The sequence below is a fragment of the Pseudonaja textilis genome, chromosome 1 (genome assembly GCF_049901715.1).
Source record: "Pseudonaja textilis isolate UNSWEBS1 chromosome 1, rPseTex1.2, whole genome shotgun sequence".
Classification (NCBI taxonomy): Eukaryota; Metazoa; Chordata; class Lepidosauria; order Squamata; family Elapidae; genus Pseudonaja; species Pseudonaja textilis.
In genome coordinates this window covers 47,877,618-47,897,761 of record NC_141990.1, presented here as the reverse complement: position 1 = coordinate 47,897,761, position 20,144 = coordinate 47,877,618, and the positions used below count along the sequence as shown (strand labels likewise).

The 20,144-nt window shown below is 37.0% G+C and overlaps 1 protein-coding gene across 1 annotated transcript in view; it reads left to right on the top strand.

Moving 5' to 3' along the window:
• USH2A (usherin) overlaps nt 1-20,144 on the top strand; it is a 485,796-nt gene that overhangs the window by 451,101 nt on the left and 14,551 nt on the right. The window contains exons 60-64 of the mRNA XM_087933437.1: nt 2,590-2,817; nt 4,032-5,548; nt 5,989-6,304; nt 17,698-17,907; nt 18,601-18,839. Of these exons, the coding sequence (XP_087789563.1) occupies nt 2,590-2,817; nt 4,032-5,548; nt 5,989-6,304; nt 17,698-17,907; nt 18,601-18,839 (2,510 nt within the window). The remainder of the gene's footprint in view (nt 1-2,589; nt 2,818-4,031; nt 5,549-5,988; nt 6,305-17,697; nt 17,908-18,600; nt 18,840-20,144) is intronic.

The window sequence follows — 20,144 nt, the reverse complement described above, 5'->3', positions numbered from 1 at the left end:
GGCTGGGCATTCAGAGGAAGACCCAGGGTCACCCCGTCTTCATCCTAGGGCACACAGGGAGGAACAAAGAAGGGAGCAACGTGGCTTATGGGAGAGAAAAGGGCCCTGATCCCTTTCATTAGTTGCAGCTGGGAAAACAGGATATAAGAAGGGCGTTTGCACACAGCACCTTGCTGGAAGCAAAGCGTGCATTATCTTTGTTGAGGCTTATCTGGGTTTTGGTATCCTCCCAACTGTGTGTGCTTCGTTATCTTTTGGAAGTCTGCAATTTATTATCCTGTCATGTTAATTACTTCAGCATGATTTGTGTTGGTTTTTTATTTTTAATCTATCTGTACTTTGGGTTTGGACTGCATTTTTTCCCTTTGTAGACTGTTTTTGGAAGAGTTTTATCTCCAGCCCAGAATAACTGGACAGTGGGGGCCAAGTTGGGGGTATTAAAGGGACTTTACCTATTTTTGTGACTTTGTTGCTTTTGTGCCACACCCCAAGTCATCACAGCAGGCTTGGGACCTGCAGCAGTTCCATTTTTTTCCCCCTTCATTGGAAATCAGAAGTGGCTTCAGCACTGTTTCTCCAAAGAAACAAGGAAAGGCAGCACTTGAAAAAAACAAAACTTGATTTAGATTTTAATCTGAGTTTCCTGGTTTATCATAACAACAATTCCATGATTTTCAGTACAGTGAATTTTGAAGAAAATAAAAATAAATTTAGCAATAATAAAAGAAGAGTAGCCTTGTCCCTAGATATTAGATTGAGCAATTTTGGGATCCTCTCCCTAAGTAATAATAATAATAAAATCAGTAAAATCTCACTAGAAAAGTCTTCCCTGGAAGCATTCGAGGATTGCAGTAAAGGAGAACTACACAATTCTCTCTAGCCTTTGCTGAACTTAGTAGGTCTTTTGAATAAATGTGAATGGGATGTATTTAAACAAAAGTCCATTGACATCTGCATCTGGTGAATAGAGTGCTTTTCGCAAATTTAGATCTTATAGCTTAGGAATTTTTACTCATCTTTGCAATGAACGAAAAGCAATAATTCCCATTTAGCCACTGCACTCCTTTGTATTCATCATTATTATTCTCACAGGGACTTACCTTTTTCAGTGTAGGAGGGGTAACGAATAATTGTCATTGAAAAGTATATTTGTAATCAGTCATGGTGGGTTTTGAGCTTTAATATTCAAAATGGACATTCAAATGCTGTATTATATTTATCTAAAAGGGAAACTCATTGTTGTGGGAAAATAACTATTAAATATTTATTATGTAACGTTTAATATTTTAAAAAAGATTATTTTTCTGCAAAAAAGAGATTATTTTTTCATCTTGCTGCTTACCAGATATTTAAATATTTAGAAGCTTGGAAGTGTGGCTTTTAGCTACTTAACTAAAACCAAGAAACTGAGTCTTTTTTTAAATGAACTGATCATAAGGGGATGTATCTAATCACCATCAAAGGGAAAGGTGTGTAAAGAATTCTAAGTGCAAATATTATAAAAGAGCTGAGATGTTTTCTTGCAGTAGAAATGTGCCAGAATCAGTTCTGAATGGACAGTAAAAATGTCAGGAGATTCTTTACTAAATGTGCCCAAGTACTAACTCAAACATGTATTTCCATGAGCCTATGCAGTTGCCAAATGCACCCTAGGAAAGGCATGCTTCCTTTAAGGAGCTGCAAAGAGGTATAATGAGGCTCCGATACAGCAGGAGTGTCAAACTTACATTGTCGTGGTGATGTCACATGATGTATTGGAACTTTTCCCCCCTTTGCTAAACCAGGCATGGGCATGACCAGTGTGTGATGCATCCAGCCCACGGGCTGCAAGTTTGACAGCCCTACCATATAGGACTCAAAGCATCCTTACTCACTTTGGTTTCAAATACTGCACACTTCTGGCCTGGACTATCAGAGGTCCATCTCTTAGGTATGCAAGAGAAGACCTTCTCTCACTTCCTTGGGAACTGTACCATATAGTCTGCCATCTGAAAAAGAAGTGAGACCTTCAGCCAAGTCATTTAAGTCGGTCTAATAATGATTGACTGATAATGTGTCATCACGTTGGTGTTCACTCTTAGCAACCACATAGATCGATTTCATTTGTCAGTGATCAATGATCTGTCCCTAACCTGATTCTTTAGGTCTTCCAGTGGAATTGAACAGTATTTTAACCATTTTTAGTCTGCTTTTAGGTGTTTACATTTTAACACCTATTTTAGGGTGTTACTGATGATGAAGATACACTGTTTCATATTAAAAAAAAAAAAAAGCATAGATTGTAATGGGAGAAGAGAAAAAGTACATGGCATGGATGATGGGACAGAATAATAAAATATAGGGTTTTTTTTGTTATGACAAAAAAGTGTATTTTTGACCCAAGACCTACAGACATTAGTGGAGTCCATTCAATATTACTGTGTATTGTAACAGTACATTATGAGGGTACATTGTAACCAATCTTGTAAAAACTGCTTCCACAAAAACAATTTTATATGTCTAGTTGATATTGTAAGATATTTTTTGTAAGTGCTGAATCTTCAGGCAAATCACATACAAAAATCACAAATTTGTCTCTTTCATCTACAGGGAGAGATCTATCAAACTTACTTATCTGGTTTGAAGCCATATACAACCTACCACATTCATATTGTTGCTGTCAATAATGCTGGGCAAGTTGCTAGTCCATGGACTTCAGTGCGCACCCTGGAAGCTTCCCCAAGTGGCCTAAGCAATTTTACAGTAGACAAGAAAGAGAATGGCAGGGCATTATTACTCAGGTGGGCAGAGCCCTCCAAGCCCAATGGTAACATTAAGGTAATTGAATCTTATTTCATCAAGATGGAACAGAAACATTGTGGAGAAAGTCATGATGTAAAAGTCATTAATGCGCTACTATATTATGAATGTTTTAATTTGCAATACTGCAAACCTTTAATATAGAACTTCATGAGTACTCTCAATTGTAGTTCACTTCTAATATAGTGATATGCCATACAATGGCACTTTGGAACACTTCATTAATTGATTCCAAGAGGTGCAATAAGTACCAAAAATGGTGGGAATCAAACAAATTTTACCTATGGGAAATAATAGTGAGCCACAAGGAAGCTAACACCAAGTATACTTTTAACAAAATACTTATTGAAAATATGTGATTGCTTTTAGCATCTTATCTTAGAGATTTTTCACAATCCTTTACAATGGTCATTTTTAACCCCAGCCCTTTTCTTGGTTTAAAAATCAAAACTTGATTTAAAAATCTTTCTATCCATCCATAATTAAGTCAGTCTGAGCTAAGTGGATCCTTTTTAGAGCTTTTCAGTACCACCCAATATAAGACATTTTCAAGTTGTTCTTCCAAGCAACAGGATAGCGATTCATCTAAAAGGTCAAACACTGACCTTTCCAGTATCCTCAAAAATAATCCAAATCTAATACTTAGCCCATTAACTTTTGATCTACATGTAAATCTTGATTTTTCTCAGTGAGTTCTTCAGTTTTCAGCATTAAAATAATGTTGAGTACACAGTAAGCTTTCTTAGCCTATTGAATCTAAGGTACTGGCCCTTGAATGGGAAAACCCAAGTTGTAGTCCTGCCTTAGGTACAAAGCTACTTGGGTGATTTGGTGCCAGTCAGTCTCAGCACTTGGAAGAAGGCAATGGCAAACCACCTTTGAAAGTGTTGACAAGAAAGAACTAGCCTACAGGAATTAAAACTAACTCAATGTTACCTGCATATGACATATGCACAAAGGTGAGCAGAGTAAAACTCTTTCCCCAAAGAAAAGAGAGGTGGGTAGGAGGCTAAGCATCCAACTGAACACCTTCTTCATGCTTTTTATTATGCCCGAATCCTTAATAAACATCCTGTTTTTACAATCTCCAAAGAACAGCAGGGATGGGCTGCCAATAGAGCCTGTGAAAAGTTATTGTACTTATTTGGTGGGTTGTATTAGGTTTAAAAAGCTGTCTGATGAGGCCACTAATGGTCTTGCTGGTAATGCATGGATATTGTCTTTCCTTTCAGATTTACAAAATTTTCAATGATGGTAATCTAGAATATAGTGGTTTGTCTCGTCAGTTCCTCTTCAGACGTCTTCAGCCTTTCACTGAATACACTCTCCTTCTTGAAGCTTGTACAGCAGCTGGTTGCACTCACTCTTCACCGCAGCAAATTTGGACAGATACAGCCCCTCCTGCTTCTCAAATGGCTCCTGTAATCCATTTGGTGAATGCAACCAACATTGAATTGAGCTGGTCTGAGCCAATTAATTCAAATGGAAAAATAATACGCTATGAAGTTATTCACAGACATACCAAAGAAAATGCTTCAGGGGAAAGTAGCACGACAGAAAAAGAGAACATTGTTTTCACAGAATATAACACTGGGAGTAATGCATTTGTATATCATGCTCAGAATTTGCAGCCATGGACTACATATGAATATAAAATACGTGCCTGGAATTCAGCAGGCTACACTGATAGTCCTTGGTCTGCTGCAAAAACCAGTCAAGCTGCCCCGGAAGGCATGGCTGCTCCCACATTAACTTATATCCCTCAAAATCCCAGCAAAATATGGATTTCATGGTCATTCCCAGAAAAAAGCAATGGTATTCTGCTGTCATATAAGCTCCAAAGAAATAATGTTCCCTATCCTTTTAGCTTTGATGCTTCAACCTTCAATTATACTGATGAAGGCTTGCTTCCATATACAGAATATAATTATGTGATAACTGCTTGTACCCTGGGAGGATGCTGCTCTAGTGACCATTCCAGAATACGGACATTAGAGGCAGCCCCAGCAATAGTCAGCCCTCCTATTCTAGAAGGTATACATTCAACCCAGATTAATGTATCTTGGTCGCCACCCCAAATTCAAAATGGCAAAATCATAAAGTATATTTTAAAGCTGAATGGTGAAGAACAGTATGTTGGAAAGGGTTTATTCAAGACAATAGTGAATCTACAACCTTATACTAAATATGACATCACATTGTTTGCTTGTACCAATGGAGGGTGCACTGTTAGTGCATCCCAAACTGCTTGGACAACAGAAGCCCCTCCTCTTAACTTAGATCCCCCTAAGTTACGAGTGTTAGATTCTGAATCTCTAGAAATTACATGGAAAGCTCCCAATAATCCAAATGGTAAAATCCAGTTTTATGAGCTAAGGAGGAATGGATTGCTGGTTTATTTGGGTCTAGATAAACACTTTAAGGATTTTATGTTAACTCCTGGAGTAGAATACTTTTATACTGTTACTGCAAACAATAGCCAAGGGAGTGTCACCAGTCAGATAGCCAAGATAAGAACCAATCCTTCTGCCCCATCTGGAATGTCTCCACCTCTGTTGCATCCATGGACCGCACAGACAATTTTGGTTATTTGGGATCCTCCAGCAAAGATTAATGGCAACCTGATCAATTATACTATCGTTCTTCGGGAGCCTATTAAATCACAAAAAAAAGTGATTTACCTGGATTCATTCCACGATTCTCTTGGAAGACAATCTTACAATTTAACAGAACTAAAACCCTATCACAGGTATGTTGTAAGCATATGCTGTAATGAGTAAATGAGGAGGGAATTCTTGTACTTTAGAACAAAAATTGATTTCCCAAGGCATAAGATTAGCTCACTGCATCCATGAAAAGCTGGGAGGTTGTTGACTAATTGTTGACTAAATTTAGTCAATTTGGGTTTTTTTCTTTTATGGTTAGCCTTTGCCAATCAGATTTTATATTTCTAACAAATTTAGTGTTATGTTCTTTTCTGCCCAGATGAGAATATCCCAATTTTTTCAATTCATAGAATTACATTCTTATTCACCAAAAGAACTTAAATTACAGCCCAGTCTTTTTGAAGGAATGCATTTCTTTTTTGTTTAAATGTCTGCAAGCTTGGTCTTGTGGAACATATTTTACCTTTATATGTACTGCAAAGCCTAGGTTCTACTGCCTCATTTCTGGTTTGTGTTTGTAAAGGTATGAAGTACAGATACAAGCCTGCAGCCTTCTGGGCTGCACTCACAGTGAATGGTCCTCCATACAAACTCTTGAAGCACCCCCTGAAATACAGCCAGCTCCTTTCATAGATGTCCAGTCAAGTCCTGATGGATTCCAGACTGTTCTTTCCATTGTATGGACTGGCCCAAAGTACCCAAATGGAAACATCTTACATTATGAGCTTTATCGAAGACAGCCAGTACCCAATCAACACAATGCCAGCCTTGTTTATAATGGTTCATCCACTTCATTCAAAGATGACAGACTCTTGCCTTTCACCGAATATGAATATCAGGTATGAAAATGGGAGATTACTGAAAATTTCTGGGCATATCACTGAGAAATTCTCTTTATCAAATAGTTAATATACAGTATCTTAGCAATGGTATTATTCGCTCTAAGAACTGTTAGGAATCACAGTGCTTCAAGATGGCATAGCAATTCCTCTTTATACATGAACTTGTTTTGTGATATAGCGAAGCTGACAGATTCCCAGGGACATGATGCTGAATGGATATGAGTGCCTTCAACTCCAGTTCTGATGCAGATGTAACTCTTTTTTGCACAGCGTCTAGACATAATACAAATGGGGGAGGGGAATTTGTGTGTATCTATTTCTCTGTCTTGTTTTGTTGGCTGACTTAGTCTCCATAAAGAGTACTTCAGTTAGCATATTATCTGAGTGATATAGCATATCCAGAGGCCTCTTAAACTTGTCACAACCAAGAAGCAATAATGGTTCCTTAATTCCAGTAATTATTCCTAGTGTCTTTTGAGCTGGATAAATCGGGAACTTGGACAAGTTTTTCATTGAAATTTTTTGGATGCTTCTTGTGATTCTGCACAGTTACACCTTGGATATAGATGCCTGCTTATGGCAAGTTTCAGAGGAATGCTTGACATCATGTGGAAGCCTGTGTTTCATCACTGATGATGGCTCTTCAATTATTTCATTTCCTACTTCGAATTATGGCATTTTCTTTGAACTTCGACAAGTTAACAATGAGCGAACCTCTAGAATGCTTTCTGGAATTCCTTATTCACATTAGAGGATGGAATCCCTCTCTCTCGCTCTCTCTCTCTCTCTCTCTCTCTCTCTCACACACACACACACACACACACAGAGGGGGGAGGGAGAGAGAGAGAGAGAGAATATATAAAATTGATGGGTTTTATGCAGTTTTAGCAAACACGTGCAGACAGTAGAACCAGAAGTTTTACGAAATCTTGGCTGTAAGCTGGCTGAGGGGATCTAAATAATATTTAGATATTTTCCAATTGGCCCTATTTTTCCTAATCCCTGACACTATGGCTAATAATTATGACAATCTCTGACCTTTTAAGGAAATGATGAGTTCCCTTTGAAAAATGTTATTAGTATATTCAGCCTTCTAGTCTTAATTATTCAAATGATAGAAATCTGGATATTTCTTCTAGCATACCTCTTTTTATAAGCATTTACACTGTAGGCTGTAACAGTCTATACTGAGGACAACCTAACATTTTGTACAATGCTGCTCCTAAACATACCAAACAATAAAGTAAGGCCATATTTAGAAGAGATTTATATTTTTCAAATTTAGGTTTAAGTAAAAGTATAACTATCTACTTTGCTTCTGAATTACTTGAACATTCTTACTGCGATAAACCTGTTCTTTTCAGAGATTCCACTCAAATTTAGATTTTACTAAAATGACACAATTGAAACTATCAAACATTCTGAGCTTGCTGGTAATTGGAGAGGGTTGTGGAAATGCACATTCACTTGTTATGCAGAAATATGCAGTTTGATAGCATTGTATGGCATCTACAAAGTTAGATTTCAGCTGAAACCACTAGCACACTGAATAAGAATTCAAATAAGCTGTAAGCCGTTGCTCACTTATTTTGTTTTGCTTGTTGTTTTATTAATCAATTTTTTTTATTAACAGGTACTTTGAAATTAGTCAATGATGCACTAAGCCATATATGTTAGCAGTTAACAATTTTATTCTGAAATGGAGAACGTGTCTTTGTGAATGAAAAACAGCATGCCTGTATTTTTCTTTCGCAGATGTTATATGTAGATATCCCTCAGGGAGCTATTCTTAGACATTGTTGACAATATATTTATATTGCTTGTGAGACATCTAATTCATAAGTGTAGGAATTGACTTTTGATGAAACCCAGATTTATTTTTCATTAAGCATCATATTGATTCTTCTGCATCTCTCTCGGAGCCGTGTTTGTTGGCTATAAAGTTTTAAATGCAGCTAAATTTCCTGAAATGGAAAGAAGGCCTTTAAAAACTGCTGTCAGTCTTCACAGTCTAGCTTGATGGTTCTGACATTAACAATACAACTAAGGTCGGAAATGATAGTATATTTTCTTCTTTTTATTTTTGAAGCTTTAACAAACTTTTTAATCTAGGGCAGCATGAGACAGATCTTAGGATAGAACAATTCTTTTCACACCAAGGACCCCAGGTTCAGTTCTGAAATCTCCAGTTAGACAGGAGAGATGGACAAAATACCAGGCAACATGGTGGTCCTGTCAACAACATTAATTGGAATGAGAAAAATCCTGACAGAATTTGGTATCTACTCCAGGAGAGCATACTTACAGATAAATTATTCAAAAACTAAGGTAGCAGTATTTACTAAAAAACCAAAGAGACATAGATGGGCACTGGATGATAAGGAGTATTTGGGTACTGACTTTACTGAAATGCTATCATGGAAAAATTGATATAGTATCAGTAAGAACAATGGCCATGAAATAAATGAGAACCATTTGTTCTTTCCTTACTCAAAGATACTGGTATGTAAGCTTAAGTATTAATTTTTAAAGATGGGCAAGGAATGTCATATTATTTACAGTATCTTACATCCCATTTTCTGAGCCAAGCTTTTACAGAATTTTGTTTTCAAATAATGCCAATAGCCTATTTGGATAGAAGATTCAAAGTTTTATCAACTACATATTGTTTATGCATTTGTAATAACTCACCGGTTTGCTCAGAATTTAATTTGACTCCTAAAATTCAAAGGCTATCTGAGATATCTTCTAAAGAAGCGCAAAGAATTGCCAATCAGTAATTGCAATCTAGAGATTCATTTATGGTACAAAGATTAATGGTCATGCTCAAAGGTTCAATAATTTACTTTTATAATGTGACAGAGTACAAAAATAAATGCAAATCAGTGGTGGTATTCTACCGATTTGGAATGCCTCTGCACCTGCGCAAACACCTCTGTGCCTGTGCAAAGTGCGCGTTTGGCATGCACGCATGCAAAGTGTGTGCACGTGCACCAAGCACACAAGTCATGCCCACCGAACCGGTGATAAAACTTGTTGAATCCCACCACAGATGCAAATCCTATACAATATGCTTTGATTTTAAAATGTTTCAGTTTACAGGTGAAACTCGAAAAATTAGAATATCATGCAAAAGTTCATTTATTTCAGTAATGCAACTTAAAAGGTGAAACTAATATATGAGATAGACTCATTACATGCAAAGCAAGCTAGTTCAAGCCATGATTTGTCATAATTGTGAGGATGAGGGCTTACAGCTCATGAAAACCCCACATCCACAATATCAGAAAATTAGAATATTACATGCAATCAATAAAACAAGGTACATAGAACAATATCGGACCTCTGAAAAGTATAAGCATGCACTCAGTACTTGGTTTGGGCCACTTTTGTAGCAATTACTGCCTCAATTCTGTGTGGCGTGGAAGCTATCAGCCTGTGGCACAGCTGAGGTTTTATGGAAGACAAGGATGCTTCAATAGCGGCCTTCAGCTCTTCTGCATTGTTCGGTCTCATGTCTCTCATCTTCCTCTTGGCAATGCCAAGAGGCAATCTCTATGGGGTTCAGGTCAGGCAATTTTGCTGGTCAATCAAGCACAGTAATCCCATGGTCATTGAACCAGGATTTGGTGCTTTTGGCAGTGTGGGCAGGTGCCAAGTCCTGCTGGAAAATGAAGTCAGAATCCCCCGTAAAGTTTGTCTGCGGAAGGAAGCATGAAGTACTCCAAAATCTCCTGGTAGACAGCTGCATTGACCCTAGACTTAATCAAGCACAGTGGACCAACACCAGCAGATGACATGGCTCCCCAAATCAACACAGACTGTAGAAACTTCACACTGGACTTCAAGCATCTTGCAGTGTGTGCCCCTCCATTCTTCCTCCAGATTCTGGGTCCTTGGTTTCCAAATGAGATACAAACATTGCTCTCATCAGAAAAGAGGACTTTGGACCACTGAGCAACAGACCAGGTCTGTTTTTCTTTAGCCCAGGTAAAATGCTTCTGACGTTGTTTGTTGTTCAGGAGCAGCTTGACAAGAGGAATACGACATTTCCAGGAACCGACTGTGTGTGGTGGCTCTTGATGCACTGACTCCAGCCTCAGTCTACTCCTTGTGAAAGTCCCCAACACTTTTGAATGGCCTTTTCCTGACAATCCTCTCCAGGTTGCGGTCATCCCTGCTGCTTGTGCACCTTTTTCTTCCACACTTTTCCCTTACACACAACTTTCTATTAATGTGCTTTGATACAGCACTTTGGGAACATCCAACTTCTTTTGCAATTACCTTTGGAGGCTTTCCCTCCTTATGGAGGATGTCAATGATGGTTTCCTGCACAACTGTCAGGTCAGCAGTCTTTCCCATGATTGTGATTCCTACTGAACCAGACTGAGAGATCATTTAAAGGCTCAGGAACCCTTTGCAGGTGTTATGGCTTAATTAGCTGATTAGAGTGGGACACTTTGAGACTAGAATATTGAACTTTTTCATGATATTCTAATTTTCTGAGATTGTGGATTTGGGGTTTACATGAGCTGTAAGCCATAATCATCTCAATTATGACACATCACGGCTTGAACTATCTTGCTTTGCATGTAATGAGTCTATCTCATATAGTAGTTTCACCTTTTAAGTTGCATTACTGAAATAACGAACTTTTGCACAATATTCTAATTTTTCGAGTTTCACCTGTAGATACGGATCATCAGAGCTGTGGTTTCTGCAGAATTGTTTTTATATTGGATTTCAGTTCAGGAAATAATTGAAACTATCATTATTTATTCAGAAATATGAAGCATCATGGGCAGTGTTTGGCTTCAGGGTTTAATGAGAGTGATCTAAAACCAGAAATTTTTGATATTTTGCTGGCAACTGTGGTTGGTATCTTCAGAGGCAAGATGACCTACTATGCCAACTACAGGCAATTGGGGTCCTATTTTTATAGCTGTTTACTCTTTGCTGACTACTGATTGGTCTTTAGTCAAGCTGATTTCCGCTTGGTGCAGCTTAGTGAAGGCTGGTGTCTATGAAACATCAGAGAGAAGCAGAAACAGAGATAGGAAAAAGCAGATCTCAACAAAAAATACCCACTTTTGTTTATCTTTACCCTTTTCAAATCTTTCAACAATAATGAAGTTGGTGATTAATCTTTGCACAATTGCTCAAGTAAATAAAAGTACCTGTTTAATTATGATAAATTCATACATACAGATACAGTAGTTATGAGCCTACTCATTCTTCATTAGGGCAAGACCACTTGGGCTGTTTGTTTCTGACGTACTGGAACACTGTGATAGGCCTGTCTTTTAAAAAGACATTATTTTGAGTGCCATGGGAGTGTACATATCCCCTGGCTGTTATGTGAATTGATATGGTTTCCTTGATTGTATCTTTTTATTTATACCGCATAATTTATGAGCTCTGAAAAGCAAACTAAAATGAATGATGACTAACTACAGCCAAAGTAATAAATCAGCAGGCCTGAAAGAAGTAGTGATTTTGATCGAATCTATTGAATTAACTGTTGCCCTTAGTCAGTGCAGGTATTGGAAAGACCTTTTAATATCTGCTTATCTCTCTCCTGGGAGTGTTTTAACTATCTCATTATGTACCAATAGGAACAAATTTTTAAATTGTCTGTCTTTTGGAGGTAAACATCCATGTTAGCTATGGATAGAAAGCAATATTTAAAAGGAGCAAAAGATGTTTGAAGCTTTGGTTTACTTTTTATATTTTTTTTAAAAAATATGTGTTTTTATCCCTCTGTCATAAAATCAACCAATTGTAGAAGCTGTTTTTTTTTAAGGTTTTTGTTTTGTTTTGTTTTAGTGTGGCATTTATATCCAGAGTTCAGTCACCAGGTTTTATTGTCTAAAAGACAAAAGTTTCCTATCTTTTTTATCAAAAAAAAATAGCAGCATTCAATACTGAAACACAGAAGGTTTTAATTACAAGGCAATCTTGTTTAAATAGAGGGACATTAACCACAAGAAGATCATCTACAATAATTTGGATACAATGACAATTTTTACCATGTCACCTTCATCCATAAATGTTCCTGTTAGTGTCATTGTTTAGAAAGGTGATTGATATGATTCTTATGAATTTATATTAATAATTGAATGTGTATGATACTTGAATATTACACTCTTGTTTCTGAGCCTGGAAATTGTCTGAAAAGGTTTCATAAAAGGTAACTTTTAACTTGCTAACATTACAATGGTATGTTCTCATGATCTGGAACTGCCTTTTACAATGACAGTGATTTTGTCAATGCTGTTGGTGTTCAAATGATGCTCCAGTTGTTCTGGGATTGCACCCAAGGTACCTATTACTATGTCAAAGTAATGCCTCTCTGGGAGTCCTATGATTACTATGGTTCATCACAAGCCAGCCAGATGTTTAGACTGGATTTGACATTTTTAATCCACCTATCAAGTTCTTCCCAAGGAGCTGGGATAGACAGATGTTTGATTTATGGAATTAAATATATCATCTTAGAATGTAAACTGTTCAAAGGAAAGCTGTCTTTTGCCATTATTATTCCTCCTCCTCCTCCTTCCAAGTTATAATTAATTTTCTTGTACTCTTTACTTTCAGTTGCAGTGTACAAACATACTGTATGAGTCATACAATTTACTTAAGAGTCAACAATTCCAAAGAAACAGTATGATCCCTGAAATTTAAAACAATTCATTAGATGCCCATCTTCTTGCAATGATTAGTCTTATGACTTCAGCCGAATACTTTAAATATGTCTTCAGTCATCAGTTGCATAGCTGAGGCCTTTGAAATTGGTTTCTTTTCTTGAATCTTCTAGTACCAACAATCTACTAGTGGCTTCTTGGTTGCAGTTGAAGCTAGGTCCATAGTAACAAGGTCCATTATATAGTTAAAACTCTTCATTTATGAAAGTATTTAGGACCTTTGGCTTTCTTTGCAACTTGGAATAAATTCAAATGTTATAGCAGAATATTAGAAGATAGCATAAGAGCTAGTTTTAGTACAGTTAGAACTGCTCGACATGAAAGCTTACTAAGGAATACTTAATACTAAAAATCACAGAGACAGTCCCCTTGTATTGCCATTTAGATCTATCATTCTGATTGATCTCTGTGTGTTTCACTATTATTGAGTCTAATTTAACCCTATATATTCACACATCCATCTATTCCATCTATTGCACCTGACATTCTACAAATTAGTTACTCATGCAAATCATGACCTCAGTCAACCTTTTATGGTATTCGTGTTTAATTATACAAATGGTCTTTGATAAATAAGATTAAACATCCTCCCATATGTTTATTCTCTCCTTGATGAAAGTAAAATTTAATTTTCATGCAGATTTGTTGCAGGTCTTGTTTAATAACTGCTGAGTTTCATATAGTGTGCAGATCACCCTGGTTTTGTGAAGCTGACAAAAAAAAGCCATCTCCAAAGAAGAGCTTTGAACTAGTCACTTTCTTAGCTATTACATCTTGGAATCCTTCCTATGTGCATTGATTAAGATAATATCATAAAATATTTGCAAAACCTTAGTAAATATTGTATCTTTTGCAATATAATTGTTGCTTTATTATCAGCTTAGCAATATTATCAGCTTATTACATATTCAGTATAATCAGCTGAAGATGAATAAACAAAGTACTAAGAGTAGGCTGGATATATTGATTTGCTAAGTTCAGACAAATATTCATGCTTTTAATACATATTATTTATATGTTTATTATATTTACATGTTAATAACATAGATAAGTTTGATGAATGGGTGCAGTGTCCTTAACATTTCACATACAACTGAGTTCTAGCTCTCTTATGATCTCCATTGATTTTTTTTTTAGAAATGCCTTATTTGATTTTTTTTTCTTTTACACATCTCAATCACTTAATAAACAGAACTATGACATTTTTTATACATGTACATATCATGTCCAATACAATCTATATATTCTATTTCTATACTTACTACATTTATTGTATACACTTTATTTTCTTATTTCTATTGTCTATCCAATGGTACCATTTTTCCCGTATTGCATAGTATTCAGAGTCTACTTTTCCTTTTAATTCAGTGATCAATTTATCCATTTCCGCACACATACATTTTTTTAATTACTAAGCCTTCGGATGGTTGCAATATCTCTTCTAACATTGAGCATAGGCTAACTTTGCTGCTGTTAATACACGTAACATCCAGTGGTGGGATTCAAGTTTTTTTACTACCAGTTCTGTGGGTGTGGCTTGGTGGGCATGGCAGGGGAAGGATACTGTAAAATTTCCAGTCGGAGGTGGTATTTGCCGGTTCTCCGAACTTCTCAAAATTTCCGCTACTGGTTCTCCAGAACTGGTCAGAACCTGCTGAATACTACCTCTGGTAACACCAAATACTTTATCTTTCTGTTGTATTTCCTCTTCATTATCCCTAAAAGAAATAATTCCAGGACAAAATCTATTTGGCTTCCAATTAATTCCTGTAACCACGTTTGTATTTTCTTCCAATATTTTTTCATTTCAGAGCATAACCACCATGTATGATAGAAGGTACCATTTTTTTGTCTGCATTTCCAGCAGTTTGGATTTGCATTTGGATAAATCTTGGCCAATCTTGTGACCATCAAATGTCAGTGATAAAACATTTCATGTTGGTTTTCTTTATAAGCCATCGATTTTGTTATCTTGTAGTTCATATTCCAATTTTTTCCCTACTCCTCTAGGTCAATACTATATCCGAAATTTTTGGCCCATGCTATCATCGATCCCTTCACAATCTCTTCTGCTCTAATAAATATTTATATATCTTTGATAACAGTTTTTCATCTAGACCAGTCAAAAGTTTATCTAGTTTTTGTGGCTTGCTGTCTATTCCTAATTCCTCACTGTCTTTTTTATATCTGGATTGTAGTTGCAGGCAAGGCCACCAATCTATAGATATTCCCTGCTCCTTCAATTCCTGTCTACTTTTTAATTTCCCTTGATTGTCTAGGATTTCCTTGTACCTGGCCATTTTATTAACATCCACTGTATTGGGGTGGATCAATGCTTCTATGGTGGATAGCCAACTTGGGATTTTCAAATAGTTTTTTCTTTATCTCTCCCCAAGTTTGTATCAAAGCATCCCTTATTTTGTGTCTATAAAAATATAGATGCAATTTTTTCCCTATCCCACAGGAAAGCATGCACCCCTTTTATAGGTCATGTCCTTGAAGAAGGGATCTCCATTGATTTTTTACTACTGCAGGCACATGGACTGAATATGTTATGCTACTAAAGGAGGGTTTTGACTTGAGCTGACTGACCTCATGCAAATGATCAAGAATGCTAGAAGGTTTACTGCACTTCTATGTGATAACCTTTCTATGCTACTCAGTGTAACATTAAATAATTCAGCAGTAAGTTAAATGAACATTGAATGAACATGAGAGATTGTTGGACTAGATGATTGTGAGAGCTGTTAAGTCTCTCACAGCCTGCCTTCTTAGGCTTTTGTGAATGCTACAAAATTTGAGGATATCAGAAAAAGACTGAAAAGCCATTTGTTAAGAATAGTATGAGAATTCCTGCACTGGAGAGAAGCTGGAATAGAAAACCTTCAAGGTTCTTTCAATCCTCTAACTCAGGGATGTCAAACTCACATCATCACGGTGTTGTCACGTGACATAACATAACTCCCCCCCCCTTGCTAAACCAGGAGTCAGCAAGGCCAGTGCATGATGCATCCAGTCCATGGCTGTAACCCCTGCTCTAACTCTATGATTCTATGATAATGTCAAGCATACTGCGGTAACATTTACTCAGATGAATGTCAGTCCTGAAAGTTGTTCATGTGAAATCTTAATGAAATGCTGACATGTATGATGATCCTTTAAAATTGTACAGTTCTTAAATAAACTTACTTTTGTTTTTGTTTTATTTAATTTCCTAGTCCATTGGCTACCAAACCATTAGTTTACAGTGAAAATATAAAATCACAGATATGCCATCTGAAATTACATTTCAAGGCAAGATAATTGTCTCATTCTAGCCACCTTGAGAGTTTACTAGAGATGAAAAGACAATACATAAATTACCATGTTTCCCCAAAAATAAGTCTGGGTCTTATATTAATTTTTGCTTTAAAAGATGCATTAGGGCTTATTTCCCAGTTAGGTCTTATTTGGGGGAAAATGTGGTACTAAATCCATCCCTCTGGCTGATGATCTTAACTGAGGCTTATTTGGGGAATATTACGAGCATCCTGAAAAATCATGCTAGTTGGGTCTTATTTTCTGGTTGGGTCTTATTTTCAGGAAAACATGATAGTCAAATAAATATGGATGCAGACTACAAAAACATTTCCCAAATTCAGTTTGTTCTGAAGCATTTTCTGTTATTTATTGTTTATATATCAAAAGAGCCATGGTGGCACAATGTTTAGAATGCAGTACTGCAGATTACTTCTGCTGATCAATGGCTGCCAGCAGTTTGGCAGTTCAGGTTTCACTGCCTCACAGTTGACTCAGCCTTCCATCCTTCCAAGGTCGATAAAGCAAAGACCCAGATTGTTGGGGGCAATATGCTGACTCTGTAAATCACTTAGAGAGGTCTGTTGTGGTTCGCCGGCAGCCGGTGCAGACGGCAGTGGTATCGGACAGTGAGGAAGAAAGGGAACCAGTCAGGGAGTCTGGAGACGACTTGGACGAGGGTCCTGCGTCTGATGCAGGGATGGGGCCAGGACCATCTGGGAGTGGGGTGCTGCCTTGAGAGCCTTCAGAATCTGACAGCAGTGAAGCAGAGGATCCAGGGGAGCCTGTTCCCAGTGTGCATGTGCACAGAGGTGCTAGAAGGTGAGAGCAGCTGAAGCAGAAGGGGCGACTTGGGAGTAAGGCTGAGAGGTGATTGTCCCTCCCATAAGGGATAAAAGTCAGGCCTTAATGACAAAAGCTTTGCAGAAAGCAAAGTAGTTCAATAAATTCTGAGTCCTCTTTGAAGCTCTGTGTATTCTGATCAGTTTTTTTCTGGTACTTCTGTTGGTTTCTGTTATAATTAATTTGGATACTTCTGTTTTTGGCAGCATTCCACAGCACTGGCAGGTGTGTGCTTATCTTGGGAAACTGTTTAAGTTTAGTTCTGGCTGTGAATGGAAGTAATTCCCAGTGTTGCAATAAAATAGGTTTTGCTTTTAAAACAAGCTTGTGTTTAATTATGTTTGATGAAGCCTGAACAAGCACTGTGAAGTGGTATCTAAGTCTAAGTGCTATTGCTATTGTTATTCTTAATCACCCATCCTTCTCATAGAGGGGTTCTGGGCAGCATAGATGGAGTCTAGGCAGTATAAATAAAAGCAGAAATGATAATATGGATTTTTCTCTGGAATGATGTATTAGGATTATTATGAATTCTTGTTTTTTCAGGTTTGGTCAGTTAATTCTGTTGGCCAAACTGCTAGCAATTGGACAAAAGGTAAGACTGGCCCAGCCCCTCCTCAAGGACTACCTGCTCCTTTGTTTGAAACAGTAGCTTCTACTTCTGCTGTAGTCAACATCCGTCCTCCTCTAAAGCCAAATGGAATAATCACCCTCTACAGGTTCTTCTCCAATAGCACCAAAGGAAAGGAGAACATGGTAAGTATTAATCTTTTGAGTTGATTAATCTTTTGAGTTGATGAAATTTGTGGTGATGCCAGTTACTATTATTATAGGATTGTCCTCAATATTCCTCTTGATTGCATAGAATAAAGGTATGGCATATCTCAGTCTAGATTTTAATTATTACTGATGTGAAATTTAAAAAATAAATCAACTTTTCACTCAAAAAGGGCACTGGTGAGGAAAGGATTATAGGATTTGTCAAAATATATGCAGTTTGGGGGATGAAAAAGAGTGGAAGTACTATTGATTACCATGTCTATCAGTTTGGGTATTACTGTTCAGGGATTGGCTTAGTCATTGCTTCTTAGGAAGCTACATGCCTGGTCTAAAACTATCTAGATTAGATCAGCCAGCCAGCAGCGTTTTGTGGTTAGAGTGTTGGACTAGAACTCAGGAGGATATGAGTTTTGGCCTTCTGCTTGGCAAGAAAGCTGGCCTAATGACTTTGAGCCAGTCTCATAGCCCAACCTACTTTGTAAAATTGTTATTATTGTTGTTGAAAAAATAGGAAGAGAAAACATCAAATATACCTTTTTTGAATTGTAAAGCAAAGGCAGGATAAAAGCCAAATGAACAAATATATAGTTTTGTCCAGCTGAGCATTGTGCAGTACATAGACTACTTGCATGTCAGTGCCTACTTCTGCTTTTGTTCTATCATTTTCAGCTCTCAGAAGGAACTACTGCCCAGCAGACAATCCATGGACTTAAACCTTTTACCACTTATTCTATTGGGGTTGAAGTTTGCACATGCTTCAACTGCTGCAGTCAGGGACCAATGGCTCAAATCACCACTCAGCCAGCTCCACCCAGCCAGCAGCCTTCTCCCCATATACAGAGCCTGACTTCAAGAAATGCTTCTTTTCTGTGGGATGCTCCTCAGGAACCCAATGGCATTGTGACGAGGTAACTGCTCAGATATAATCAGATAAAATCTATGGTTGGGAACTCACACCTACCTATTGCTTTAATAATGCTCACTAACCTTTCTCTCATTTCTCTAATTTTTTTCTGTGCCTTTTTTTCTCTTCCTTCACCAAGAGAGTTGTGTATTTGTGTATAACCCCTTTCCTTCACTGCATTTTACTTACTCATGAAATAGTTTTGATGTACAAAATTAATCTGATAATATATGTAATAGTCTTTTTAGTACTACAAAAATGGGTACATCAATTTGTTTAGATATGTTTTACTCCACCTTCATTATTTTATAAATAACTCAAGGTGGTGAACATACCTTATACTCCTCTTCCTTCTAATTTCCCACAACAACCATCCTGTAAATTCGGTTGGGCTGAAAGAGAGTGACTGGCCCAAAGTCACCCAGCTGGCTTTCATGGCTAAGATGAGAATAGAAATCAGATTCCTGGATTCTAGCTTGGTGCAGTGACCCCTAGACAAACTGGCTATATGTTCAAAATGCTGATCCCCTGTGTTTAACTGTATTAAGTTCCTTAACCCAACACTAACTAGCTAGTCAGTTTTCAGCCATTCATCAGGTTTTTTGCAGATAGCCATGTTTATTGAATTGAGATCATTTTTGCCAATAAATATATAGAAGAATAACAGTAACTTGCTGCTATTTATATATAGATTTATCAGTGAGCCCACATCATAATAGATTCTTCCCTTCTTCAGTCACTTCATAATTGTAAAAGTTTCAAAGGCAAATCATGAATTAAAACCAGTGCCTTAAAAGTACACAGGTTAAATTAGATCTTATTTTTACATAATTTGGGGAAAATATCTAAATGTCTAATGTGTTTATATCTAGACTTTTGAAATATAGTATGAATTACAATTTGATACAGATTCTGAAAATACAACTGTTAAATCTAGGCAATGGGAATTATCTTTATTCATTTCTAATTATTGAAAATATTACTCCACTGTTTCACTGAAATAATGACATATCATTTTCCTATAAAAATCATGCATAGGCACATAAGTAAAATGAATGGGATATCTAGAACTTTAAAGCAATTAAGTTGGATATCAGCCTTTCAGTTTAATCAGCATTTGGTATTGGGAAGGATAAACTCACATTTGCCAGAAAGGATTGACTTCACATATTGTGATAATTTACGGTTTGTTTAGCTATGATTTGCTATGCAAACCATAAATCATTTGATAATTTAGTAAGCTAAATTACCTTGGTTCATAGACACCATAATGTGAATGGATTGCTCATCAACTAAGCCAGAAACAAGC